Source organism: Netta rufina (assembly GCF_964035555.1).
Source record: "Netta rufina genome assembly, chromosome: 1".
NCBI lineage: Eukaryota > Metazoa > Chordata > Aves > Anseriformes > Anatidae > Netta > Netta rufina.
In genome coordinates this window covers 141,575,046-141,600,276 of record NC_140123.1, presented here as the reverse complement: position 1 = coordinate 141,600,276, position 25,231 = coordinate 141,575,046, and the positions used below count along the sequence as shown (strand labels likewise).

The following is a 25,231-nucleotide window of genomic DNA, read 5'->3' as shown; positions in this document are numbered from 1 at the left end:
AGCTCCACACATCTCTCAAGTCCCAGTTCAGTGCTTTTGCCAGGGGTCTATTCCTGCTTCGTGTGCTCTTCAGTTAGTGCAAGTGGTGAACGTTCTCTCCTGTGCCTGTATACTTGGTTTTGTTTTGTTTCTGTGGAGATCCTTCCCCATTCAAGGGAGGTGACGAAGTGCAGTGCGTGTGGCAGTGTGCGCTGCTGTCTGTGCAGAGCCTGGGCCCCTCGCGCTTCCCTGCGAGAAGAGCACTTTGCTTCTGGCCTGGTCGTTATCAGCCCTGCTGATTTGCCTACTGAAAGCCAGAAACCATTCACTTGTAGGCACTGGATTCCTAGTGTGTTAGGAACAAAGTGATAACTGGGAGTTACCAAAGCTGAAATGCATTTTCCTTCTACTCTGGAAGCTGGGCACGGGGATAGATACAGCATTTTTTGGCACCGGTGCAAGCAAGAGCAGTTGCTGGCCGCCTTCTACCCTCACTCACACTAGCACACTGAGGTATCTCGGCAGACCTAACTGGAAGGTGATCAGGGTTAAAAACAACTCACCAAAATAAATAGTAGGCTTAATTTGGATCAGTTCCTCCTATGGATCACCGCTTGGATCCACAAAAAAAGTTATGGGAGAAGCAATGAGGTATCTTGGCACGGGAAGGCCACTGGTAGGAGACTGGACTAGACCCAGAGCCCAAAGCCATAGGTGTCAGGAAGGGTTTAAAAAAGAGGGGGACAACTGCACAGGAGAACTATTAAATGCAGAAGGGAGCAGAGGGAAAGAAAAATAATGGTTTTTTTTCCAGTGCTTCATGTTATGATGGGACTGTACAGGAAAGCTTGGTAATTGAAAAAGGAATTTGCACTGGAAGGGCTCCCAGTACTGCAGCGATTGGTAAAATGCTCAAATCGTTTTTGTTAGGTACGAGGGAGTAATCTAACTTTTGCTCCCAGTTTCACAGACATTGACTATATGGCATATCAAACTTTGGGGTCAGTGTTTTACACTTGCATTTTCTCTAACTGGAGCCCAGTTTTTAGGGTGTCTGCAGGTTTCGCCTAGCTGAATAAAATCCAGGAAACCCTGTCTGTGTGTTAGGATGTCTGTGCTCATGTGTCTGGTTTAACTGAAGTTGTGTGGCCAGAATTGTAATGTCAGACTTGAAAGTGACATTTTAAGAACGGCAAAATTAGTTCTTAGTAAATTACTGGAATTAGTGTAGGTTGCAGCTTGCTGGTACAAATTAGGGATGCAGACTTCAGACAGCACAGGAAATGCAATAAAATTAATGTTCAGAAACCTGTCAGATGGAGAAGCAATACAGAGCATGTGCATAAAGTGGAGAGGGAAGTGGTGTTCAGCTGTGCTCACATGCTCGTTGGACTTTAGTTTCTTCTTCTCTGAGTAATAGTGCCCAAGTGGTGTGTTGTGGTGACGTACTCGGTGACGGGGTGACTGCAGGGCGAGGAGGAGCTCACAGCAAAGCTCTTCCCAGTGGCTCCATCCTCTGCGAGTCCCAGTTGCACCGGCTGGGTTTTGTCATCTCTCCCATAACGTGGGTCAGGCACATCCCGCTCCCGCAGAGGCCCTCTCCGTTTTCTGCCAGCCTCACCAGATTCCCAGGTGTCCTCCTCCCCGTGCAGGGCGCGTGGAGCTGAAGCCATTGCTCACGTGTTGTTCCTCCTTTTTGTTCGCAGGGGACGGTCTTCAGCTTGGAATCGGAGGAGGAGGAGTACCCCGGGCTGATCGCAGAGGACAGCAATGACATCTACATCCTGACCAGCGACAACTCGGGACAGGTGAGCCCCCCGGAGTCCCCCACGGTGACCACGTCGTGGCAGTCGGAGAGCCTGCCCGTCTCCCTGTCAGCGAGCCAGAGCTGGCACACGGAGAGCCTGCCCGTCTCCCTGGGACCCGAGTCCTGGCAGCAGGTGGCCATGGATCCTGAAGAAGTCAAGAGCCTGGACAGCAACGGAGGGGGCGAAGAGAGGAGCGAGAACAACTCCTCCAACTCAGACATCGTCCACGTGGAGAAGGAAGAGATTCCGGAGGGCATCGAGGAAGCGGTGGTGTCGGCAGCTGCTGCGGAGACTATGCAGGCAGCGTTTCCAGCACCCCCTGCTCCTGTACAGCAAGCAAAAGCACCTCAAGCTGAAGCCGTGGCTGCCGAAAAAGCACATCCCTCCGCGCTTCCGCGTGCAAAACAGGAGGAAAAGGGAAAAGCGGCTGAAGAGCTTGTTGAACCCGAAATCCCCGCGCTAAGTAAACCTGTCCCAAAGTTAGCCCCGTCAGAAGAAAAGGCTGCGCCAGAACCTGAGAAAATACTGCTGCCAGGGGAAACAAAAGCGGGGAAGGAGGGCCATTTGGAAGAAATAGAAGAGAAATCCTCCGCGGCAGAGGAGAAGCCGATCTTATTGCCGGAAGGGAAATCTATACTGCTGTACGGGGGGGCTGCCGCCGTGGCGATACTGGCTGTGGCGGTCGGGGTAGCGCTGGCGCTTCGAAAAAAGTAATAGAGCTCTCCGGAGGAGGAGGAGGAGGAGGGAGAGAGAAGAGAGCCCGATCCAATTTTTGTAGTTGTGTTACCTAAAGGTTGAGCTGCCTGCTGTTTAATTGGACATTTGAGCAACGTAATGGTGACGGGGTGAGGTCATTCACTAAGCCTCCAGCTATGGACAATCACGTTTTTAGTAGAATTGGGGCGGGGACTGGTTTTTCGTGATTAAAGTACAGGGGTATTTTTAAAATAATAATAATAATAATAATAAATTCTGCAAATTTAAGGACTGAAGTGCAGGTGCTGAAGAAAGGGGTGCTCGTACTCTAGGAACTGGAACGGAGAGCCCCCAGGGGAAGGGGAGAGCCAGCTGCTGCCAACCCCTGGAGTTTTTGGCTTCTCAGAGTGGCCGCTGTCGCAGCTGTGCTGGCTTGTCACTTCCCTTTGCGCCCCACGTCAGCCACCCCCAGTCCTGCAGCGAGAGGCTGGTCTCCCTTTTGTCTCAGCTTCCTCTCAGGTACTGCACTGCTCCTCGTAACCTCGCAGGTGCCCCCTAACCCCCCGTGGGAGAGTGCTTCTTCTTACCTCTCTGCTCACACCTGGATCGGCCCCTAGCAGCTCCCGAAGCCCCCGTCCCCTACAGATGCTGCCTCTCTGCAGCTGTGTTCCCTCCGAGCACCCCGGGGGAGGTTGGGCAATCCCTTGGCTCCGCTCCTGCCCGCCCCCCTCACTGCCACCCCCCAGTTACCAGGCGCAAGGTTATGCTGGACACGGGGCCGTTTGGTGCTGCGACACCAGCAGAGATACGGCAAAACTCCGTGTGAAAGGGGGGCTGGTGATGTTCCCCCAGGATATTCAGGGGTTAAACCCTGTTGTGCCCTGTGTTCTGCTGCGGTCTGCATCGTTCACAGGGGAAGCTGTGACAGAACCCAGGTGCACGGAGCAGTGGCTCTGGTACCCGAGCAGAACAGCATTAACCATCTCCTGTTTGCCCGCAGTGCCGCTCAGTGCAATTTCGTTTGCGATTCTGAGCCTGCCATTGGCTAAATTTGCAGGTGAGGAAGTTGCTTTGGAAAAATAAACCCCCTCGTCCTGCAGTCACACCATTTCCAATGTGTGCAAAGAGAAACCCAGAAGGTGTCACCGTGCACCAGTCACATCAGATCCAGCCGCACGTGGCTCCTCCAGCGCCCGTCTGTGTCTGGCCTTGGCTGGGCCGGAGCTGAGCTTTCCAGGCAGAATTCGTGGTGCATCTCTGAGGGTTTGTGCTGGCGCCGTGGCTTAGAGCAGATGGAGGGAGGTGAGAGGGGACTTGGGATAATGCAGAAATGGAAATGTGAGCTTCCTGTATGAGCTTACTCCTCATAAAGCACAAACACAAGGTACTTTATTTCTAAACGACGATAGCTAGAGTATTTCTCGTAACGAGCCTGTTTCTTAAGTAACCTGATAATCCAGAGATTTTGGCATATTCTCTATTTTAGCATATCCTTGCCACATTTTCCTACCCCACCCCATATCCCAGTATGCTGGTAAGTCAGTAAGAACCTGGCAGAGCCTAGGGAATTTTTTTTGTTTAAGCTTTTTTGAGAGTGGATTTTTGTAGGAAACTCGGGTTTTGAACTGTGTGAGGCCGAATGTGGAGAGGAAGGAGTGTTGCGTATGTACTGCTGCTCGCTCGGGTGCTCTGGGCTCCACTGTTGACCACAGATGGCTCTTCTGCTTGTGTGTAAGAGGTGGCAGGTTATCCTTAAAACACAAAAATCAACATAAAAACTAAACATACACAAGGTTGTCAAATAGAAGTGACTTTTTTTTTTTTTTCCCCATCTTTCTGTGTGTTCCCTCTCATTGCTGTGCTGTGCTGGCCTTCATCCATCACCCTCCCTCCTGGTACCTCATGGGGGCTTTCCTCGCTCTGTGGAGAGGTGTCTTTATGCTCCTTTTGTCACAAACATGCAAGTTTACGGTTTTGCTTCGTTTCACGTGGCACAACAGTGTGTATTGGCGAGTGGTGTGCGCTGCGAGGGGAGGAGGCTGGTGCCAGGTGGCAAGGGCTGCTTCGCTGCCCGGCGAGGCAGGAGAGGCCTCCCCTCTGCTGCTTTGCTGGTGGCTTTGTGTCCTTCTCGTGTTAACCCCGTCTCCTTGCTGGAGGTGAGGCAGCTGTTTGGGAAATGCCCCGTCTGCAGCTGCTCCGTGGGTTATGCAGAAGTACCTAAATATGCTCGGAAGCAGGGATGGGTTTTTTTTTTTGGATATGCTGGATAACGTGTGCAAGTTGGGGAGGGGCAAGTTGTTCCTTTGGCTCTTCTCTCTAAGTGGGTGTTTTACTGGTAGTGTAGGAGATGAGCACAGGACAGATGACAATAAATCTACCAGGGAAAAGTCCCTGGCTTGCTGATGTAAGAGCCCGATGGGGCATTAGGTCAGCATCTTTTTCTGTACGCAGCAGTTTGAAGAAGGCAGCAGCAGTAAGGAAAACAAACGTGGTGGTGGTGGTTGGTAGGCGTTTTCATGGTGGTGTGAAGGCCTCGAGCACCTGGTGCTTCGCAGCACTTCATGGAGCAGCAGCTGCACCGCTTTGTGCTTGGTTGAGGGGCCCCTTCTTGTTCTTCCCATCTTTAGGGTCTTGTAGATTGGACAATTCAAGAAGCGTTTGTAACTCTTTCTCCCCCATCCCTCTGTGAGTTTAGAAATAAAAATCTGTCGTGTCTTCCTCTTTCCTCGAGGAACACTCCACTAGCCAGAAGGGTTGGGTCTGGAGGTTGGAGTCCTGTGGTCAGAGCTGGACCCAGCCCTCTGGCAGTCACCAGCGGGGCTGTGCAGGCTCAGGCAGCAGCGCTCTGACCGACCGGAGTGCCAGGCTGCGTGCTGTGGGGGCATGAATTAGCACATGGACGGGCTTTGTCCTGTCTGCAGGTACAGTAAAGTCACCCCAGACGGCACGGTGCAAGCACCCGGGACTTCCTGATGCACCCGCTCTTGCAGCTGGCAAAGGCAAGGCAGGAGCTGTATAGTGAGGAAAAGGCAGATGATAGAGTTGTTCTCATGTGTGTTACTTATCCCCTTCCCAGAAGTGCCTCGATACGTCCTTGAGTGGCCTGTACCTTAACGAAGTACCTACCTTAGACCCCTTCTTTCCTCTTCACCTTATCCCTGGCTGCAGCACGTCGAGCTGAGGTCAAGCAAAGGGCTGGAGCTGCACAGCGTGCAGGGCTGCCTCTGAACGGCCCTGGACACAGCCGGGACCTGGCTGGGCAGCGAGTGCGGTGTGTAACTGAAGTGAAGGTGAAAAGCTTGGTCTGTTCTCATTGCCATGATTGTAGTAGACAAAAATAATCTGAGGCCGCAACGCCTGCCCTACCTTCAGCCACAGCGGTGTGGCAGCACTAGCAAAGCCCCAGGAAGGCAGCTGTTGCTGGCCTGGCTCAAGCAGACATGCTGCTGATGGCACAGGCTTTCATTCCCTGAACCAGCACCAGCTCCTGCTACACGGCAGCTGCGGGGGTACGTGGAGCCCAGGCTGCAGCAGGACGCAGCGTGCCAGGCAGGACACACTCAGCTGTAGGCACGTTGTCCTCCAGCTGGTTGCACCAGAGAACGTTTCCAGCGAAGCACGGTGAGGGGAGGCACGTTTAATCCACCAGTATTCACAGCAGTACCGCCAGCTGCAGGCGGTGCCCGGGCTGTAGTGTTACCAATACATCCAGGGGAACCAGGCCCCACCACTCGGCTTCACCGCCCCACCCAGCTGACTCCATCACTTTTTTCCCTATTCGGAGCCGACCCCGTCTCGGTCTCCTAGGTGGGCTGATTGCTTCCTCCTGGCCAGAAGGCTCCGGGTACGCTGCAGGAGAGGGGGAGCTGCAGTGGGCTTCCAGTGGAAGCTGCTTTCGATCTCCCTGCAGTATTTGCAGGGGAGGCAAGGAAACACTGTTGGACAGAACAAGCTGCAGAGGACGCATCTGATTGCTATACCTTTAGGGGGTCTCTCCCCATTTTTAACTGGCAGTATAAGCTTTTATTCAAGCAGCAAGCTAAAACCCACTTGGTTGGAGTAGCAAAGTCTAATAGGACTGAGGCTGAGGGGTGTGTGCTGCAGAAATCTTCCAGCAGGCTTCTGCTGGGTATCAGCAGGCAGGGGCTGACTTGGGGGATTTCAGGTTCTGTTCCCGAGAGGAGTGCCTGGGGGATGAGACCCTGAAGGGGCCTGAGGTCACCCCTTGCCCAAGGAACCGGTCATATTACTCCTTTTAATATGCAAGTGCAGCCCTCTTGGGGAAAACTGGCTAAAGCTTCTCGTGCCATTTGGTTAATAAAAGTGTTTCCACCTTTAAAAGAAAGTTCTTTCCGGCTTCGTTGTTCCAGGGTCAGTTTAAGTGAAGGGGTATGAACCTTTTTCCCTCTGCCAATGGGACACTGCTGTAAGACCATGCCCCCAGGTTGCACTTTAATAAATGGTACAGTTTTCAAAAACAAAACCTAGGTGGTGGTTTTTTTTCTCCTTTCCCCTCTTCAAGTGTAGAGGCTACTTAACAGTGAAGGTTGTCTTCATTAGGCAAGGTCACAACCAGTGTGCAGCTGCGTTACCCCTCACAGCATCAGAAGGAGAATGGCACAAGAACACGTGCAGAAGACCCACACCTCCTGAGACAGAGCCAGGTAGAAATTCAAATCCTTACGGAAGTACAGTTCTTGAGAACAGACATTTTTATTAAAAAAAAAAAAAAACAGCAAAAACACTACAGTATTTACATCGTTTCTTCAGGGGCAGCTGAATCACAGGCAAAACCTCAGCCACCTTGTGTGAGCGGTTCAAGTATCAGAGACCCTGAGTCCACGTTTGCTAACTGAACCTGAGACACAACCACAAGAGGTTGCTGATGAGAGATGCCAGGTACACTGCCAGGCGCACGGCTGTTGCCTTCTCTCCCCTTATGGCAAGCTGTGCTAACGCCAAAGCCCACCTTGCCTCCAGCACAGCCAGATCACATTCCCCACAACAATTTGCCCTTGTACCTAAAGTTTGATTTTTCAAGCAACCCCAGGTTGGTGTGGATGATGTAGCACCTGCATTTTAGCCTTCCCTGGCCAAACACTTGTGCTTTCTGAAAGGCTGCTTGCTGCCAGCACCCCTCTAGGGCGGAGCTGCCCCCCCCACGCAGGCCGTGGTGGGCTGTGCTGATAAACCCCCCCTTCTACAGCTCGCTGCCTTCCCAGGAAGGGCTCACCCACAGCAGGGCCCAGCTGCAGCACAAAAGGCTGCAGAACCTGACAGCTGGTGAGGAGAAACAGGGAGGGATGGCTCAGTGCCCACCACACCCTCCCTGCACTACATCTGCTACCAACAGGGACAGGGGAAGAAAAGGAAAGGAAAAAACCCAAGCTGGTGAATTAGACGGGGTAAGCGCTCTACCTTGCAGGCACTGGCAGACCTGCCATGCAGCTCCCACTACCGTCATTGCCATGCCAGTCTACAAAAGCCTATCTACAAAGCTCTGCCTTCCCTTTCACAGCTGTATTCCAGAAGTTAAGAACAGGAGAAGTCATTTTAGCATCTGGATTTGCTCAAAGTCTTCAGGAGCCCGTTCTCCACACCGAGGGCTGGAGCTCTCTCACTCGCGCAGCTGCAGGGAAAGAAACAGAACCAGCATCAGCCGCAGAGCCTCGCCGCCCCCGAGAGGGGAGGGCAGCAGCAGCACGGCCTCTGCTGCAGGGGAGCGGGCAGGGGCTGGCTGCAGCCTCTCCAGCTCCCGAAGTCGGCAAGGCAGAGACACGAGCCAGGCGCTCTGGGGGCTGCTGTCCCGCTGCCCCACACCCAGGCCACCTCTCTGCCACTAGGGTGACTGCGTGGACAAGAGGCAGTCACAACTTTCTGCCCTACAGAATAAATCCCATCTGCTGGGTGCTGCAGGGATGGGCAGCTCCTCCCCACCTGGCAGCTGGTTACTCCCAGGGACACGACCTAGGGCACTGAGGTCTGGCTGTAACCCGCAGAGCCGCGGGGCCGTGTCAGCACTCACCATTCTGGCAACGTAGCCGTGGAAGTGCTGGCTGATGTAGTTCACAGTGGTGCTGAAGACACGCTGGAGAAGGAAGGGCACCTTGTTTGCCACTTTCTTCGTTAGGACCATCGCTAGCACCAGCATGGCCTTCTCTCGTTCCAGGTCTGAGGGGATGGCTCGTGCAAGCACTTCCACGGCCTGCGACAGGCACCGGGTTATCTCCTGTGCAGAGAGAGAGGGTGTCAGTGCAGCAGCTGTGGGAGAAAGGGGTCTTTGTCTGGCACCCGCCCGGGTGGGGTGGCAGAGATGACAAGGCGAGTTTCAAAGAAAAGCCTTCAAACAGGCAGGAGCTAGAGATGGGGTCCAAACACTGTCTTCCTCAAGCAGGACATGTGCACGTGCACACATCAAGCTACACCAGTGTTGTGAAAAATCAAGGTCTGCCCGGTCACATTTGTCTCTGCCTTACCGAGGACTGAAAGCTTAGGCAATGAAACTGAAGCCTGGAACCTACCTGGGTGGACAGCAAGACCCGAGGAGTGGGGAATGCCATTGGTTTGTGTATTTGCTAAGTGCGGGGGGTCAGAACAAGAACACCCCAAAAAAAAAGTCCTGCCTTTTCAGAAAAGGCATACCCTCAAATCAAAGGCAGCACTAGCCTGTAGAGCATAGGAAACTTCATCACAGGCAGAGGAAGACAAACAAGCCAAATAGCCAGTTATATCTTGAAGATGCCAAAAAGGTCTCTGGAGATACAAATTGTGCTTCTGGATCCAATCCAGGGAAGAAAGGTTTAATACCACAGGCCTCCAATTATTTCCCTTGCAGAGCAGCGAGGCACAGCAGATGCTGGGCCAAGGACCAAGGCACATGACACCATTTGGTGGGGCAGACACCGCAGTGAAGTGCAGGTCACCCACCCAGGCCAAACCCCAGCGCTACTCCCAGCGCTGACAGCCTGTAAGCTAAAGGGTTAGGGCACTGTGGAAGGAAGCACTGGGTTTCACCACTTATTGCCTCACAGTGTACAGTAATAAACACAAACCAAGCTTCTAGGAGTGCTTTTGCACATGTGACAAGCAACAGACCAACAGGACCCAGCATGAGTTCAAAGATCTTAAGGACGAATACTGAACCTTAACCAGACAGTTGATTTTTAAAGATAAACCCTTGAGACAACAAAATAAGGGACAAACTACCTCAGCGTCAGTCCTTGTCCACAACTACCTCTGTTTCCCCATCTGCAGAAAGGGGACAAAGAGCACAAGTAACCCACTTGGCAGGACAAAGGCTGCCCCAGCACACAGCTCCATCACAGCATCAGCTCTAGTAAAATCTTCACATCAAAGTTCAGTGTTAGGGCTGTGTGTTAAAATTGCAATAATTAAGGCATAAAAACTGCAGAGATGCATGACAAGTCTGCTGCTCCTGAGTTACAGCAGGAAGGATCTGCTAGTCAGGTTGTTTTTCACTCACCTCTCTAGACAGATTCTCATTCAGGAAGTGCTGCACTAGATCATTTACTACTTTTGCTTTGACTTCTCTATCCAGCTGGTCTCCAATCTCAGCAAGCTGAGCAGCAATGGTCCGGACAATTTCTTCATTTACCTCAGGGTCAAACACTGCCAACACAGCGCAGGATTTAGTTCACAGGCTGCAGTCAGACTGGGTTCAGTGCAGGTAAGTTGTCCCATGGCATCTTTCCCATTGCCCTTACCAGCCTCCTCCCCACCCACCCCAGTCTTCTCCCTTGTTGTGACAGCTGCCTGTGCTACAGCTCTCTTGAGCAGCCAACAACTCATTTGCTTAAAAACGTGTTTGCTTTTTAAGCTGTAGTGTAAGTAAAGTGCTGCATCACCCTACACAAAAAACTTGAGGAGGGGAGTCAGAACATATCCATCCAGCCAAGATCTGTGCAGGACTGCTACAGCCAACACCCTGCCTAGGGAGGGAAAGGGAACAGAGTGAGAATGATTTTTCAAGTGAAAACTGTCAGGACCCGTGCCTTAAGCACTACCTAAAACCAAGCAACTCCTTTTGGAGAAGCTTCCCATTGTTGCTTTGGGGTGTGAAATCAATAGTTCTCTATGATGGCTGCATATTTACTACAGCAGTTCCTCTTCGTGCTCCTTGGGTTGAGATCAGAGTGCCAGCTGACACATCCTGGGCAAGGGGCAACAGCCATGCTGCTCATGGCAGGTGGAACAGGAACAGCACGAGAAACTATGTGAGGAGCCATTTCTGCCACACTGGTACAGCACAAAGGGATTCGTTCAGTACCAGAAGAGCTGCTCCAAAAGCCTAGCCCAAGTGCTCAAACTCCTTGAGGAGCAGAGTGAGGCCTAGCAGAACTGCTGAAGATCACATTAAGGACAGCAATCATCAGTACCAGTTTTGTGCCCCTTGTCTGACAGGCTGCCCAGGGTGACAGGTGCTCCAGAAATCCCCTCCAGAGAAGGCGCGTGGGAAGGAGAAGAGAGCACTCACCTTGCTCACCGTTCTGGAAGTGGCCGCTCCGATTCCCATCGGTCTGAAGCTCGCCATCACTGTCACAGTAGAGGATGTCTTGCAGAGGATACACGATCCCCTGGCTTCGTAGGGACGGCAGCTGCTCTTTGAACTCACAACCAGAGGACTCCTCCAGGAAAGCAAACAACAGCATGCGCTCCATCTGGTTAAATCCACCGCTATGGATATCCTAAACATGAAGAAATCACTGTTAAGCCCAAGTCCCACTCAGTAGGTCTGTGCAGATTCTGTTTTCCCATCAGTGAATACCTTTTTCTGGCCTCCTCTGGGCCCATTGCATGATGATGCCCAATTGACAAGACTTGAGCAAACTAATGCCAACTCCTGGATGTGCACACACACAGAACTGCCTGATGGCTAACACCAGACAGCTCTGTTCTTACCAACCCACAGCAGAGGCATCAGCTCACCTCTTCCTGCATGTTTCTAGCAGTGGCACGGACTAAATCCCTGGTCAGAGCTCTTGTACTGAGTACACAGCTGTGCTTTAAAAGAAGTCTCCCGCTTCTGTTCACGGATCTGCATTTCAAAGGTTTTACCCCTGTATTTGGGAACTGGGCATTCTGCTTCCTGTACTGAGCTAAGCCAAACGCTCCCCACTTAAATGTCAGAACAGTAATGAGGTAAGGAATGGAGAGAACAGCATCAGCCTTCAAAATCTACAGCTTTTATTTCTTTTTTTCATTTGAAAGGGATCTAGACAAGCTCCACAATAACCCCCCTCAGATGCCTGTGGCATCATATTTACTTGGGAGGAGACTGGGCAAGGGCAACTGTCGTGGTTTAACCCGACCGGCAGCTAAACACCACGCAGCCGTTCGCTCACCCTCCCCCCTCCCTCTCTGGGACGGGGGAGAGAAATGGAAAGTGAAGCCCGTGAGTTGAGATAAAGACAGTTTAATAAGACAGGGAAAAAAAAATAACAAAAATAATAATAACAATAATAATAATGATGATACAATGGGGATAATATGAAAGTAATAATAGTATGTACAAACAAGTGATGCACAATGCAATTGCTCACCACCCGCTGACCGATGCCCAGCCTAACCCCGAGCAGTCCGGCCCCCTCCCCCCGGCTAGCCACCCCTATATATTGTTTAGCATGACGTCAGATGCTATGGAATACCCCTTTGGCTAGTTTGGGTCACCTGTCCTGGGTCTGTCCCATCCCAGCTCTTACTGCACCCCCCAGCCTGCCCGTTGGCAGGACAGAGCAAAGGCTGAGATGTCCTTGGCTTAGTATAAGCACTGCTCTGCAACAATTAAAGCATCGGGGTGTTATCAGCACTCTTCTCATTCTAAGCCAAAACACAGCATTCCACCAGCTACTAGGAAGAAAATTAATTCTGTGCTAACTGAAACCAGGACAGCAACACATCTGGAAGTGGAAACAAATGGGAAGTAAGGTGCATGATCAAGCACCAAGAGAAAGCACACCTCCCATGACCCGAGCATGGGTGTCTGCAGACAGCAGCAACAATCCCCTGAACAACCCACTGGAACTGGCACCAGATTTATGGCCAGAAGAGTTAAGGAAAGGCAGAGGAAAGAGGGCTAGAATTGTACCTTAACATGAAGTGAGGTACAGACAGCAGCAGACATTTCAACAGCAGTTTTAATGTTTAGCAAAGACTTTGTGTGTGATAAATAGTAGCTTCAGGATTGTGTTTAATATCGCACAAAGCACTAATGAAGTGATCACAGCAATGTGTCAGTTTATTAGTTTTAGTAATTTGCTGCTTAATCAGACATTGTAGGCTCTTAAAATCAGTTGCATCTCAAGTCTAAAGGGAGAGTCTCACACTGAGGTAACGAGGAAGCAGCTTGCAAACTAAGTGTTTCCATCTGCTTCTTGTTTGCATTCGTGAGGGAGAGGAGCAGCACCAGAAACCCCAGCATGAATTCTGGGGAAGATGAGCCCAACTTTTTGAAACCCAGCCCCTTCAGGGCATCTCAGAGCAAGTGCACAGGAGAACCAGCGACTTCAGCCCCATTTGAAACCAACCTGTTCCATGATGGGTTCAGAAACGAAGCAGCTCTCGTCACCCTCTGCTTGAGATCAAAGTCCTTGCCCTGCAAGAGTGAGAATAAGTGGGGAAAGGCAAAAAATAACTCCTGCATACACACGAAGAAGGCCCCCCACACGCAGAGATACTGCATACTGGCTGAAGATACTGGCTGAAAACAGGCACTGCGTTCCCACCCAGCCTTCTTCACCCCAGGCAACAGCCTGCCTGCTGCACAGGCACCCGCTGACCCCAAACGGGGTGAAAGCACCCGAGAGCCCACCTGGCCAGATCACCAGCTAGCCACCAAAGATCTGGACTCACAATGACAGACCCTAGTTTATTGTAATAACTATTTAAAACACAGATGTGGAGGGGTAAGTGTGCAGGTGGGAAAAAGAGGGAGGAAGTGAAAGCAGAAATGAATTCAAACTCTGAAGGAAGCCGCAGTAACAGCTTCAAGAGACCAGGAATTTCCCAGCTTTTAAAGACTCTCAGAAGTCCCCAGAACCAAAACACAACCTCAAAGATACTTTTTAAAAAAAAAAAAAAAAAAAAAAAAAAAAAAAAAAAAAAAAAACACACAGTAGCCCGCAGGCAGCCTTTAAGCCATGGGCTCTTTTCACTTAATCATTATGCTGAACTTCTGGATTCCTAAAACAGATGGCTTTGCATCACGCCGTTTCTCTGTTCAGTTCAAATCCGTGCTGCTGCCACTCACCTCGACCCTAAGGAGCGTGCTGCCTGGTTAGAACGCAGTCCCCTCTGATTTCCTGGGACCTGACAGGAAACAGGACAGGACAACCCTTCTCTGGGGCTTTGTCTTTGCTGGAAGAGAGAGAGAGAGATGGTGATTACGGTGGGAGAATTTGATAAGGCATCCCTGGAATCAAGAGAAGATTGGGAAGTTAGCATTAAGTCAGCAGCAGGACCTTGGCTTTGTGCAGGGAGTCACCCAGATCAGGAACTCACCTGTAAGCTAGGCAAATCCTCAGCTTGCAGATTTTGTGTATAAAAGTTTCCATTCAAAGCAATTCAGCCCAGAACAGAGGTGTCTGTGTTACCAGTAGGGAACAGGGGAGATCCTTTGACACGAAGGCCCGCCGAGTTAACCACCACCTCCTGAGCTACCACAGCTGAGACCACAGGAGGCGTGAAGCCGCACTGAGCCTGTGCTGCCCACGCCACACCTGCCTCAGACCCACACTCACCGCAGCAACCCTGGGCTCCCCCAGCACTGCCAGCCCCACCCAGCCCCGGCCGATGCCAAAAGCTCCACGTGGGACCACAGCATAACCGGTCAGACAAACCCACGCTGCCTGATTTGGGCTCGGGATCTAACTTTGGCATACGAGTACAGGCTGAGCAAGTCTCTCCCTCTTTCCCCATCCTCACCAGCAGATGCAGGGCAGGTGTCCCGCAGCTCCGGGAGGCGCACGGTGCCACTGGAGCCAGGACAGCTGCAGCCTGCACACCAGCACCCAGGTGTGCGAGTGAAAGCAGCCGAGGGGGACTTCTGGACACATGCAGATTTTTTCCCCCCCGAGCATGCCCACGGTTTGCTGGTAGGGCTGCAGGGGCAGGGCGCAGCAGCTCGGGGCGTGCCCATGCAAGCACCTTGCCTGCACAGCTCCCCAGCACGGAGAGGAGCCAGCACGGGGCGCTGGAGCCTTCACGCTCCTCACACGGATTCCTGGAAAGCTGCAGCTTGCCTGGCTGCAGCTCTGACCATCCGAATGCCACATTTGGTGAGCTCTTGGTGCTCTTCAGAGAGACAAGCGTGTGAGCTGGTCCTGGCAGAAAGGAGAGGAGCCTCAGCGCGGCCCCTGCCCTGGCATTGCTCCCAGGGAGGGACCTGCAGCACGTGGGGGATCAGCTCATCATCCCCTTTCCCTCTGGGAGTCAGCTCCACTTCATCCAAGTTACACTCATCCACAAGAAAATCCACAAAAATAAAGATATTTTAAAAGCACAAAAATACAATCACCCGTCCTAACTGCAAACTGAGAGGCTGTCCGCTGGGCTGAGCTAAGGGGCTGCCATAAAGAACAGACAAAAACAGACAAAACAAACAAAATCCCCCCCCCCGCACTCCCCGAGTACTTATATGGTAAGAAATTGAGACAAAGCAGCTCTAGGTGGTGATTTCATGAACTCTCCCCACATCAAGCGATCACCACCCAGGCAGTGAGAGCCCCCGAGGGGCTCCAGCCTTTGGCTAAGCAAGCTCCACTTGGGTGGTCACAAACACACCTGAGAACAGGAAGAAATAACTTCTTTCCTGCCACAAAACAGCTCTCTACCATAAAGATAGGTTTTTTTTTTCCTAAAACTGCTTGTTCCAGAGGCCTCAAATTTAGGTAACTCCCTTGAATCAATACAAGGGCTTTTGATATTTACAGAGCTCATCCTGAGAAGTCAAACTCCTTCGTGGCAGCTCAGAAAAAAAAAAATATATATATATAGATCAGACCCTCGAAGAGCAAACCCCTGAATAATCAAATGCAATCACACCAATGCCATCTGAGTTTAATTCATTAAAGCTTTTGAACCCTGAAAGCTGTAGATCAGGATTTTAAGACATCTTCCAATGGATGTAAGAAGTTACCTATTACGGGATGAACAGGATCTTTAGCAGGAAAAATGAAAGTAAGATGGAGATGGAGATTACAAACTCTATCTATACTCAGATTCAGAGTAAAACTTGATCAGCTGCTAAGGCTGCTTTACAACTGCTAAAAGCCTTAAAGTATTTTATGGAGGACGATATCTGAGTTAAAATGCCAGTTAATTTTAATGCATTATTCCTCCAGCCTCTGTTGCAGCTCCGCACTGTGTCAAGCAGACACTCAGCAGAACAGCCAGGAATGAACAGATGCAGCTGTGAGCCTGCTGATCCTCCTCCCCACCAATCTTTCATCTCTTTATTTCCTCCCCCTCCACACCTCGGTGGCCGCTGCCTGCTCAGTTACGAGCTGCGCATTGAAACGGTGCCAGCCCCGTCGAGCTGAATCACTAACTTGAGGTCACCTCCAAAACAAACCAAAACATGAAAAAATAGCATAAGCAGCGACCCCTCCTACTCAAACTGGGCACCAGCAGCAAAAGCTGTTCTGTGTTAACGCAGAGCAGAGCGCCCAGCGAGTCCCACTGCTCGGAAGGAGCAAACACGTGGGCAGAGAGAGGCAAAGTTACTCACAACTCCTCCTAGGAGCCACCGCCTGCTCCCGTGGGGCTACGAAGGACATGACAAACGAGCATTTCTCCTAGCTGAGAAGTGCTGGAAGACCGATAGATGTCCCACAAGGGGTCTGACCTCAGAAGATAAACTCGGAGAGTCCAAAATAGCAAGGGCATCACTTCCCTGCAGCTCTTGCCCAAAAGCTGCTGCAGGGCCCCTGTGGATGTAGGCCTACCTGCACACACCCTGGGCTTCCCCCGGGATCCAACAGCCGGGAACAAGCACGGTGATCTCTTTCCCAAGGCGCTTCTGTCTTCCTGTAAGCCCATGGTGACTTCCAGCAAATACACAGCTGCTAACCCGCCAACACACCTCCACATCTGACCTGGCTGCACACACCTCTGGGCAGCAGGGGGTGGCACTGCCTCCTTTAACAGCTCCTCTCGGCCCCAAGACATCCTGTGCAACGCCCAGACAGCCCCGCCGTCAGCCAAAGCTCTCACTGAGCTCTGTCAAGATCCTTATCTTTGTTTCACCTTGGCTTGGGAGCCAACTCTTCACAGCAGAAGCTGTGAAAAGGCCTCGGTCATCAAGGGGAGAGCTTGCAGCCTGCGCAGTGATTCCTCTGCCTGGCAGCTGGAGATAAGGGTTTATTTTTGGCAGTCAGGATGACGACATCGTGGAGCAAAGGGAACAACAGTACCTGCGGGTCCATCTCCGGACCTGGCGGCCTTCGCCCCTCACAGGAGGGATCACCTTACAGACAGGGTGTGTGGAGCTGATGCAACTCGCTCTGTCTCCTGATGTTTTAAATCCCCATTTCAAACCACAGCCACCCGATTTCACGACGCTCCCCAAAGCGTGCCACAGGGGCAACAGCTTTACAGGAGTCAGCAGCGTGTCTCAGAGCTACCGAGCTCCTCGGGTGAGGGAAGATACCCTGCCCTGCCCGTGGGCTCAGGCACACAGCACAGCCAGTTCCGTGGGCTTTTTCTTCCCCTTTTTTGAAGAGAAGCATTACTGGAGGCTCTTCTAAAGAGAATAGTTAGACTGACCTTTTTATGAGACATATTTAATCTCCCAGGGGGGTCACATTATTTTTAATTCTGTGCTTTTGGCTGGAGGTTTTGCTGACTACACGCTTACAGCAATCCTCCAGCTGTCAGGGGCAGCTCTGGGACTGCCTAGTGGGAAAAGCCATCCCGCTTCCTCCTCAGCTCTAAAGGCTCTCCCCCAGGCCCCAGGCGGCACTGTCAGCAGACAGGAGGGAGCACAGCGCGTTGCCAGTCCTCTTTAGAGGGGAAAAGAAGGAAGAAGTGGGCTGCTGTGATGACTGGTTTTAATATCCAACCTCAGGAGCCAGCCCAGGGACGCACCAGGGCTGGGTTTACTCAGCACGAAGCCTGCAGCTCAGGCTGCCCCAACGCACAGAGCCAGACCATGGATTCAGCGGGACCCAAGGGGAACCTGCGCGTCCCCCTATTTTGGGAACCAGCTGAGGAGACGCTCCGGCCCTTGGAAGGGACTGGACACAGCAGCTGCCACCCCAACTAGAGGACAACACCTCCTCGTCCTGAACACCCAGACTCTGTCCACACGTGCCAGCACGAGCACAGATCAGCCAGGAAAGCAGCAGTGCTGCCTCACCTCGCGAAGGAGGTGCATTTCACTGCTGGTACCGGCAGCAAGGAATGAGCGAGCTGACTGCCTGACTGGGACATCAGGAAGGGAGCTGGTAAGGAAAGACAGACACGGGGACACTAGCAGCTCCAGAGCCTACCACTGGACCAGAACTACTCCTCCAGGCCCAGGAGGTGGAGGAGTAACCGCAGGGCCTCCTGAAACACAGGAGCTGCAGAGATGCTCCCAGCACAGGATTTTAAATGCAGGATCAGCAGGGGACATGTGGGACTAGGTGTGCAGGAACAGGAAGGGAACATTGTAAAGGAACCCGACCAAAGTCCCCTGCTAAACAAAACCGAGCCTGCTGATGCAATCGGCAGCAGGGCACTGGCCAAGATACTACGCAACGGTGCTGGGCGCAGGACGGGCTCCTCTCAGCACCCCAGGCCACTTGAAGTGGAGCCTGTCCATCTCACCAAGAATCTGAGGGTGCTCAGAGCTGAAGAAGATTCTTAAGGAGATTCTTAAGAAATTACAGAAAAAAGGGTATAAAGTCAAATCCTCACAGCAGCACGCTATGCTGCTCCGGCAGCATGTGCAGCACCATCTCAGTGCTTGAGAACTTCTGCAAAACACCACGATGCACTTTAAGTGGGCTTCCTTCCTTCCGAAGGTCAGACACACCACAGCTACGAACACCCCTGTCTGCTAGGAAGCAGCCACGCATCAGTACAAGCAGGCAAGGTGATCCTCAGAGAAGCCAGACACCATCCCCTCCGGTGACACGAAGCGTGCTGGCCCTCAGAACCCTCTCCTCTTGTGCTGTATTTCCAACTCTTATTCCTGCCACAGAAATTAAACAGGTGAAGCCAGCGGTAAAATAAAAAGGAGTCATTTTGGTGGAATCTCTTCAGACAGGAGCCCATTCAAACTGTGCAACCAGAAGGGATGGTGACAACACAGCTCTCTCAGATCCAATTAAACCCTTTCGACAGCAACTCACCAGCATTGTGAGGACAAAGGAAGCGTGATCTCTGCTAAGCACCTTTAAACAACAACACACAGCTAAGAGAATATTCTCTTCCAAAGAAGTGCAACGGGCCTGTTTGGAAACTGCCAAGCAGCTGCCCGGGGGAAACACCCCTTCTTACTACTCGGCACCCCGCATCAATCTTCTCCTCGACATAGCCTCGGGCTCCCCAGCTGTAGGTCCACGGGCGATGCGGAAAAGCGTGGATTTTACTGCGAGAAAAAGCATGACAGTGCACAAAATAATGCAGCCTATTTCACTTTCAGTTTTAGCTTCAGAGGAAACAGATTAATGTTTGGTCCCAGAAAGTGAATGCAAAACCAAATACAAGTGTAAAAATGTCAACGTGAATGTCAGAACAAAACCAAAATACTGCAGCTAGCTGATGCAAGCAGATTTGTTTTGTATAGCTGTTAGTTAATACAAGGGTTAAACAAGCCACTGGGAGTTACACTGATAAATTAACTTGTTTTCCTCCTTTAAGAAGATTAAAAGCATCTCAGCAAGTTAGAGAGACACGGCCACCGCCTGTTCGTTCACCGTGACACCGCAGCGAGGACATAGCAGGAACTAACCAAAGGTTGGGGTGCTCTGACAGGAAACACAGCAGGCTTGCTGACACCAACAAAAATCCAGCACCCATAGCCCAGGTGCCCTGCTCACACCTTAGCCAAAGCTGAGGAGGAGGCCTGGGATTATAAAGTCATGTTCTGAGCAAAACACTCCAAGTAAAAGGAGTTGAGAGCCCCAGTGACCCCCTCCCCTTTAGTGGGGAGTGTCACACGGGAGGATATATTGCAGCATACAACCTTTCCCTCATATTCACCATCAAGGACAGCCCAGCCAAACCGCACCATGACCAGGAGGCATGCTTGGGTCAAAAGAGATACAAAATCCTCAGGAAAAGGACCAGCTGCATCCATCCTGTAACCATTAACTGATGAGTTTTAACTAGCCCAGCTTCCTCATCCCGAGATAAGCCATCCAAAACTAAAATGGGATCAAACTTCAAGTAGGAGCCTCGCACTTCCAGTCAATCTACAAATTCAACCCCCTAATTAAAAATATTTGCAAGCATTTGGCTTGGTACAGCACACAGATATGAAGATAACTCCAGCTCCAAATAAAGTGCAATCTGACGCAGGCAAAAAGCCACAGCATGCTAAGAGAAAACCAGAGGAAGGTGCTATGCAAAGAAATATCAGATTCGCTGGTAAATTCAGCTGAGGGGCTGCTAACAGGTGGAAATGAAACCTGCTCTTTTGCAGTCAGTTCCTTTCAATAGAGAAAACCAGTGGCTGGGCTGATTCCCCTAACCCCCTGCTGCTTGGTAGCTCATATCCAGGGGCACCAGGAGCAGCTTTATGGAGGAGCCTACCTCGCACAGCCACCACCCTGCAGTTATGTCAGCGGGCCGTGTGTGGGGCTATTACAGGCTCAAGGCTGTATCAGGTATTACGTCCTACTCGCCTGTGCACCCTGCAATAAGGGAAGCAATAACTTCTGGATGCCAAGCCACTCCGGAAAGGTCTCCAGAGGTGGCAGTCACAGGATTTATGTGCCTGCCTGCCTCCAGATAAAACATTTTCATCCTATCACAGCATAATCTGTTCAATCTGCCAGCTCCTCAAGACTTCTGAGGAGCGAGGGTGACCCCGCCATCCTGTTACACAGGAAAAACAATACCAGGAAACAGCCTAACAGGGGTCAGCTATGCCAGGAGTGCTCACGGACTACACACACACCAGCCTTCCCCAATTATAATTACCACAGCTCTTACTGCTCTGGAGTTAACGGAAATCAAAAGCCACCGAGCACCTCTGCAAGGCGCCCACGTTACCCAAGCACAGCCTGCTAGTGCTGGGGGCAAGCACAGGAGTCCCAAGCACGGAGACTCGAGGCTTGCACAGGCAGCACGATCCTGCTGATGGTGTTGGTTAGGCATGGAGCTGGACACGCAGCACACCGACCTGTGCCAGCTTACACCTGGGTGTAAGAAATCGGCGAGGGGCTGGTGGGACCCCAACGAAGCCACCTAACCAAGTGGTCTTGTGTTTCCTTCCTAAATTCAGCAGATACGAATAAATACTTAATTAGAAAGAGGAGGCAAGTAAGAATGCAAGACCATGCAGAAAGACCTCCCGTTCAACCAGTATCCTTCACAATGTTATGCTTTCATAAGCAGGTGAAAAAAAGTTTCGGTTTGACTAAAGACCAAAAAAAGATGATAAGAGAACCCCCAATCACCCCCCCAACACACACAAGTGGACTTTTTCTAAAAGTCCTTTACAAGGAAAGAGAAAGCACACCTTAGAAACAATTTCCTGCTGGGGAACCACCTCGCTCCTTCCTCCACCAAAGGGCTGAGGAGGCCGTGCACGAAGCGCATGAAATTTTAACCCAGATACCCCAGGAAACACCAGAGCAGGGGGCGCGTTGCTCTGAGAGGAGCCTGGGCCTTCCGCACAAAGCCCGGCATAGTTTAACTAATTCTGAGGCGCTGGCGCCCTGATTTTTAGTTAACATTACAGAACATTGTTCTTTTAAAAAAACACAAAGTCACCACAGACTCGCTCCGAGAGGCGGGAGCAGGCAGGGGCCGCCCTTCCCTTGCTCCCCCACTGCCATCCCCAACCCCGCAGCCGCCCCTCCTGCTGGAGGGCAGGGGTCCCTCGGGGGTCCCTGCCGCAGGATCAACCCCCGGTAAGCCCCCGAAAGCCGCCCTCTGGGCCGTGAGCTCCCGGCACGGCCCCACACGGGCTGGGAGAGAGCAGCCGAGGGGACAAAGCCAGCGGCGGGAGCAGCAGCGGGTTGACCTGGCGGCCGGCCAGAGCCAGCGCGGGAGGGAGCCCCATCGCGATACCGGCGACAGCGGGGGGACAGGCGGCGAGTTAAACGCAAATAAAAATAAAAACAAGCGGCTGAAGGCAGGGCTCAGCGGGTGGAACAAAGCCGGCCGGCCCGCTGCTGGCCCCGCCGCCTTCCCGCTGCTCTCCTCCCCCCCCCGGCGCCGCACTCACCCCGCGGGCGCAGCCCCGGTGCTGCCGGCTCCGTCCCCGCGCCGTTGCCGCTCTCGCCCTGCCCCCGCCGCCCGCCCGCCATTTCATGCTTCCCGCTCCGCCCCGCTCCGCCCCGCACCGCCCCTGGGCGCCGGGCCAGCGCCATGGGCCGCCTGCAGGAGGTCTCCCTCAGGAGCTGGTCCCGCTCGCCTTAGCCCTGCTTAAAATAAACTTGTTTCTTTCACAAGGAGATTTCCTCTCAGGCTCGCGCTCCTGCCCGGCGCGCCGAGGCACCCCGCGCAGCCCCTCAGGGATGGGGTCAGGGGAGGGCTGGCTGGCGCCAGGTCGGAGACGATCTCGGGGGGTCTCTTCCAGCCTAGGTGATGCTGTGACACCGGGCACCCCGAGGCTGTGGCGAGGGAGGGCTCGCTATTTTCGGCATTCCTGCAAAATCGGGGGCAAACGGGCTCTGAGTCAGGCTCCAGTAATGCGCTCGTCCTCTGCCAAGTTTTCTAAATTCCGAAGGAATTTGACAAGAGACGTGCAGGGAGACTTCCTTCTTGCAAATTGCTGAACTTGGTCTTGGAAAGGACGCACTGCTAGCCCCACGTAGGCAAAACCCCTATTTTCTCTTTTTTCTTAGTCAAAGAAGCCGTATGTTTCTCCTCAGAAATCTGCATATTTTTTAGCTTCTGGTATCCGAGTAAATTGGATTCTTTCATGTATTTTTATACCAAATATTAATAATAAAGCGACATTATCTTTCACTTAAAAGAAACCACGTGGTTCCGTATCTGAGACATTCAGAAAAGCACCATATACTCAGCAGGTTTGGAAATCTTTGTTTACTCATTCCCTTGCTGCCTACAGGCATCTACAGCAAACATGCCAAGAGAAACGGTACTTTTTATGAGGTTTGGTTTGGACAGGGTGGTTTTGTGTTTTTTTTCTTCCTTTGAGCGCTGTGTAAGAGGAAGGAGGCAACTTCATCGTTTCCATCAAGTGATGTCTCTTAACGAGAAGCAGAAGGCCCCCTCCCTCTCTCTGGGAGGATGCGGTCGAGCACCCACATGCCAGCACTGTGGGTTTCGTCCGCCGCCACCTGTAGGACCCTTCTCTCTCGTGACAGCTCCGCTGCTGCTGCTGCTGCTTGGGATCTGAGGGAGGAAGACACGCTCAGGCCCTGCTCGAAGTTTTAATGTGAATCACCTCCAGTCCCCTTTCCTGGAAAGACATGTGGCCAGGTCACATCCTGGGAGGATTAGGTTTGCATTCTCCTGTATGCAGAACTTAAAAGCGCAATTGCTAATGTAGGCAGCAGTTACAGCACATTTTTCATAAACTGATCAACACAAGGCCAGAATGCCAGGTTTTTCACCTGCTGCTCTCTCTTACTATTAGGCACAACTCATCTCTAGTTATTTTTTTCCTGTGAAGTTGTATAATATAGAGAAAAATACACAGAAGTGGGAAAAAAAAACAACACCCTGGATCTTTGCCTTTATCCAGGCGCAGGAGCTGTATTGCATGATCTCTCTCCTCTGCTGCCAAAAAGAGGCGCTGCCACATCTTGACATCATGTGTTCCTAACAAACATATCTAAATCTTCCTTCCTACGCTGTTCTTCAGAGCCAGCGGCGTTTTCATGCCACGGTCACTGCTGGACCCCAGGATCTGGGGAGGGTCACGGTTCTCTGCCCCACTGCCGGCCTGCCCCTCTCTGCGCAGAGCACGAGGCAGCTTCGACGGAAGGAAGGCCACGTGTAAAAGTGCCGGGGCTCCTGAGGGCTACGTTATCAGCCATTGAAACTGAAAGCAACAGCTGCCACAATGCAGGGCTCCTGAGACAGGAGTGCTTTGTTAGAGAGCCTTTTTCTGGTGTTATTTCCTACCCACACATGGCTAATCTGTACAGGAAGCGTGACGCTGCTCACCTCAGGGCTCTGCAGGGTCAGTGTGGCTCTTGGCCGGAGTAAACAAGGTGGGATGGTCTCCCCGTGGGCCTGGCTGTTCGTTCATAAAACAGCAGCACCTGTGGCTACCTGGTTGCGATCAGATGGCCTTCCTGGGTGCTTGATGGGCATAGGCTGAGGGGCAGCCCCTGAGGTGTTGAGGCAGCAGGATGTCAAGTGCCCTAAGCCACGAACAAGAGCTGAGCTCCTGTCTGGGGGTCCAAGGGTCACTTCCCATACACCCACTTCTTATTTGGCACCAAGGGAGGGACTTGCACACAGCAGAAATAATCACGGCCTTCTGCCACCAGAGATCCCTCCCAGCTAACTCAGCTTTCTCTCATTTTGAAAAAAAGAGACCAAAAAAAAGACAGGAACAACTGCAGAGTTTGAAACATCCCCAGAGAAGCACCCACCTGCCTACCAAGGTGCCTGAATGAAGGAGAGGGCCGTGCCACTGCACTGGGGACAAAACTTTCCCCAAGGCCCGGCATCCCCTTCCTGGTGCCCCAGGAGGTCTGCTTTAAAACAGCCGCCTTACAAACACCAGAGTTTATCCTTTGTTTTGAAGATGGGTGGGCGGGCAGGAAATCCCCGGCCGGGATTTCCCACATCCTGCGTGTTCTCTGCCTGCTAAATATAAGGCACACGTCTTATGATTCGCCTCACATACTTGATCATGGCAGTGCCGTGAAGCGGCTGCAGTTCCTCTGGGCTTTAAACTCCTGGCATTTACTGGATGCAACACCCAGCACTCGAGCTGAACATCTGTTCTCTCTCAAACAGGAGATACCCGGATGAGACAGCCTTTCTTGACACACGCTGGTGAGGTTTCACCTCTGAATCCTTCCAGGATGTTGATGAGACCGCTCTGGAGCTGCGTGGAGCTCCCCGACCTTCCTGAGCTGCCACAGGGCGGGTGAACCAAGGGCATGCAGTGGTGGAGGCCTAAAGCAAAATGGGACATCAGCAGCAAGGTGCTTGGTGTCACTCTTCCTGTTTTGCTGAACACAACTGTACCAGGGCTCACGCCAGGACTGTAAACTAAGGAAGGGAACTACAGCTATAGAAAGTAAATCCTAGTTCCTGCAATTGAATTTTGATTACTTTCACCCCTTTTTAGTTATTTGTTGCAATTTCTTTTCATAGAAGCAGCAATGTAAAATTGGAGAAAGGAGGACCATGTGCTGGGGCTTTGTGAAGATCCATCTGTATTCCAGGTAATTCAGCAGGGCTCAAACTGTTCTGCCAATAGAAAAGCCAACATCAAGTCCTGTAACGCCTGTATTTTTTTTAATCTCATCTCAAGATCACCTTCCCTTAAGCTCCTGGCTTCCTCTTCTATCATCAACTGTGGGAATGAACGCAAGGGAAACAAATGGTAACTCCAGCAACAAAAAGAAAAAATAATTAATGAC

The 25,231-nt window shown here is 51.9% G+C and overlaps 2 protein-coding genes across 3 annotated transcripts in view; one reads left to right on the top strand and one right to left on the bottom strand.

Annotated features, from left to right (window-relative positions):
• BCL2L13 (BCL2 like 13) overlaps window positions 1–6,951 on the top strand; it is a 40,443-nt gene extending 33,492 nt beyond the window's left edge. For both annotated transcript variants that reach the window (XM_084294170.1, XM_084294171.1), the window contains exon 7: window positions 1,686–6,951. In XM_084294170.1, the coding sequence (XP_084150296.1) occupies window positions 1,686–2,501 (816 nt within the window). In that variant the 3' untranslated portion in view covers window positions 2,502–6,951. The remainder of the gene's footprint in view (window positions 1–1,685) is intronic.
• A 221-nt stretch (window positions 6,952–7,172) lies between these two features.
• Window positions 7,173–21,930, bottom strand: BID (BH3 interacting domain death agonist). Its single transcript, XM_084306268.1, has 7 exons — window positions 21,883–21,930; window positions 13,750–13,856; window positions 13,028–13,095; window positions 10,978–11,188; window positions 9,967–10,112; window positions 8,509–8,712; window positions 7,173–8,112 (listed from the first exon to the last, which is right to left on the bottom strand). Exons 3-7 carry the CDS (start codon window positions 13,034–13,036, stop codon window positions 8,101–8,103), a joined length of 582 nt encoding a protein of 193 aa, XP_084162394.1. The 5' UTR covers window positions 13,037–13,095; window positions 13,750–13,856; window positions 21,883–21,930; the 3' UTR covers window positions 7,173–8,100.
• Window positions 21,931–25,231: the final 3,301 nt, after the last annotated feature.

What these genes read in the sequence shown, in the direction of transcription:
- BID (XM_084306268.1), bottom strand. An exon ending in CTTCCAGAACGGTGAGCAAG is followed by an intron (nt 10,113 to 10,977) that starts GTGAGTGCTCTC and finishes CTGTGTTGGCAG; the next exon opens with TGTTTGACCCTGAGGTAAAT. An exon ending in ATGAGAATCTGTCTAGAGAG is followed by an intron (nt 8,713 to 9,966) that starts GTGAGTGAAAAA and finishes CTCTCTGCACAG; the next exon opens with GAGATAACCCGGTGCCTGTC.